Source organism: Nanorana parkeri, unplaced genomic scaffold (assembly GCF_000935625.1).
Source record: "Nanorana parkeri isolate BGI_ZX_2015 unplaced genomic scaffold, ASM93562v1 scaffold3812, whole genome shotgun sequence".
Classification (NCBI taxonomy): Eukaryota; Metazoa; Chordata; class Amphibia; order Anura; family Dicroglossidae; genus Nanorana; species Nanorana parkeri.
In genome coordinates, this window is record NW_017310080.1 from 1 (window position 1) to 697 (window position 697).

The 697-nt window shown below is 45.5% G+C and overlaps 1 protein-coding gene across 1 annotated transcript in view; it reads right to left on the minus strand.

Annotated features, from left to right (window-relative positions):
• Positions 1–61: 61 nt before the first annotated feature.
• The window catches only part of LOC108803507 (Fc receptor-like protein 3), a gene marked incomplete at its 3' end in the record, with an annotated part of 27,636 nt that continues 27,000 nt past the window's right edge, over positions 62–697 (minus strand). Inside the window, exons 12-13 of the mRNA XM_018575343.1 lie at positions 377–442; positions 62–87 (exon numbers count right to left, since the gene is read on the minus strand). Coding sequence (XP_018430845.1) covers positions 62–87; positions 377–442 — 92 coding nt within the window. The remainder of the gene's footprint in view (positions 88–376; positions 443–697) is intronic.

Genomic DNA, 697 nt, shown 5'->3' on the forward strand with positions numbered 1-697 from the left:
GGGCACTATTCCCCCCACTGACACCAATGATGGGGTATTATACATTTAGTAAGTTACTCACGTTTTCAGTAACTTTGGGCAAAGATGCTACAAGAAAAAAGAAGGAAGAATTCTATATTAATACTCGGTTACAGTATACACACTCACTCCTTGTACTCCATGTATATATATCTGTGCTGATGATCTCCCAAATCCTCTTTGCAGCCACTTCCTTTCCATATGAACTCCATCCATGGCTGCATGACATGAGATCTGGGATCGGGTCTACATCTACGTTGAGGAACAATGGCCACAGAAATGGATACTTCCCTTTACAATGTAGAGTAAAGTATCACCACCACCCCCCTCCCCCCCAGAATGCACTGCGGCCTCTCACCTGTTTGGTTGGCGGTATAGTTGACATAACACGAGTCTTCATCGGAGGCGGAGCTTGCGGCAGGAACTGGGAAGTGAGAAGATACATTGTACATAAAACTATAAATGATATTATGAAGAACACAACCACGTGTGGACATCGGAGGGAAGTTTCACCTCGGCGGCTATAATGGACATTTCCTGGAATTTGGGGATTTTTAAGTGTAAATCTATTTTGGATGGAGGGGGGGAGGGTTAGAACTGATGTCTGGGAAGACACATCTAAGGACCGGAAGGTATGGGGGGGTGCAGACACATCTAAGGACTGGAAGGTATGGGGGGT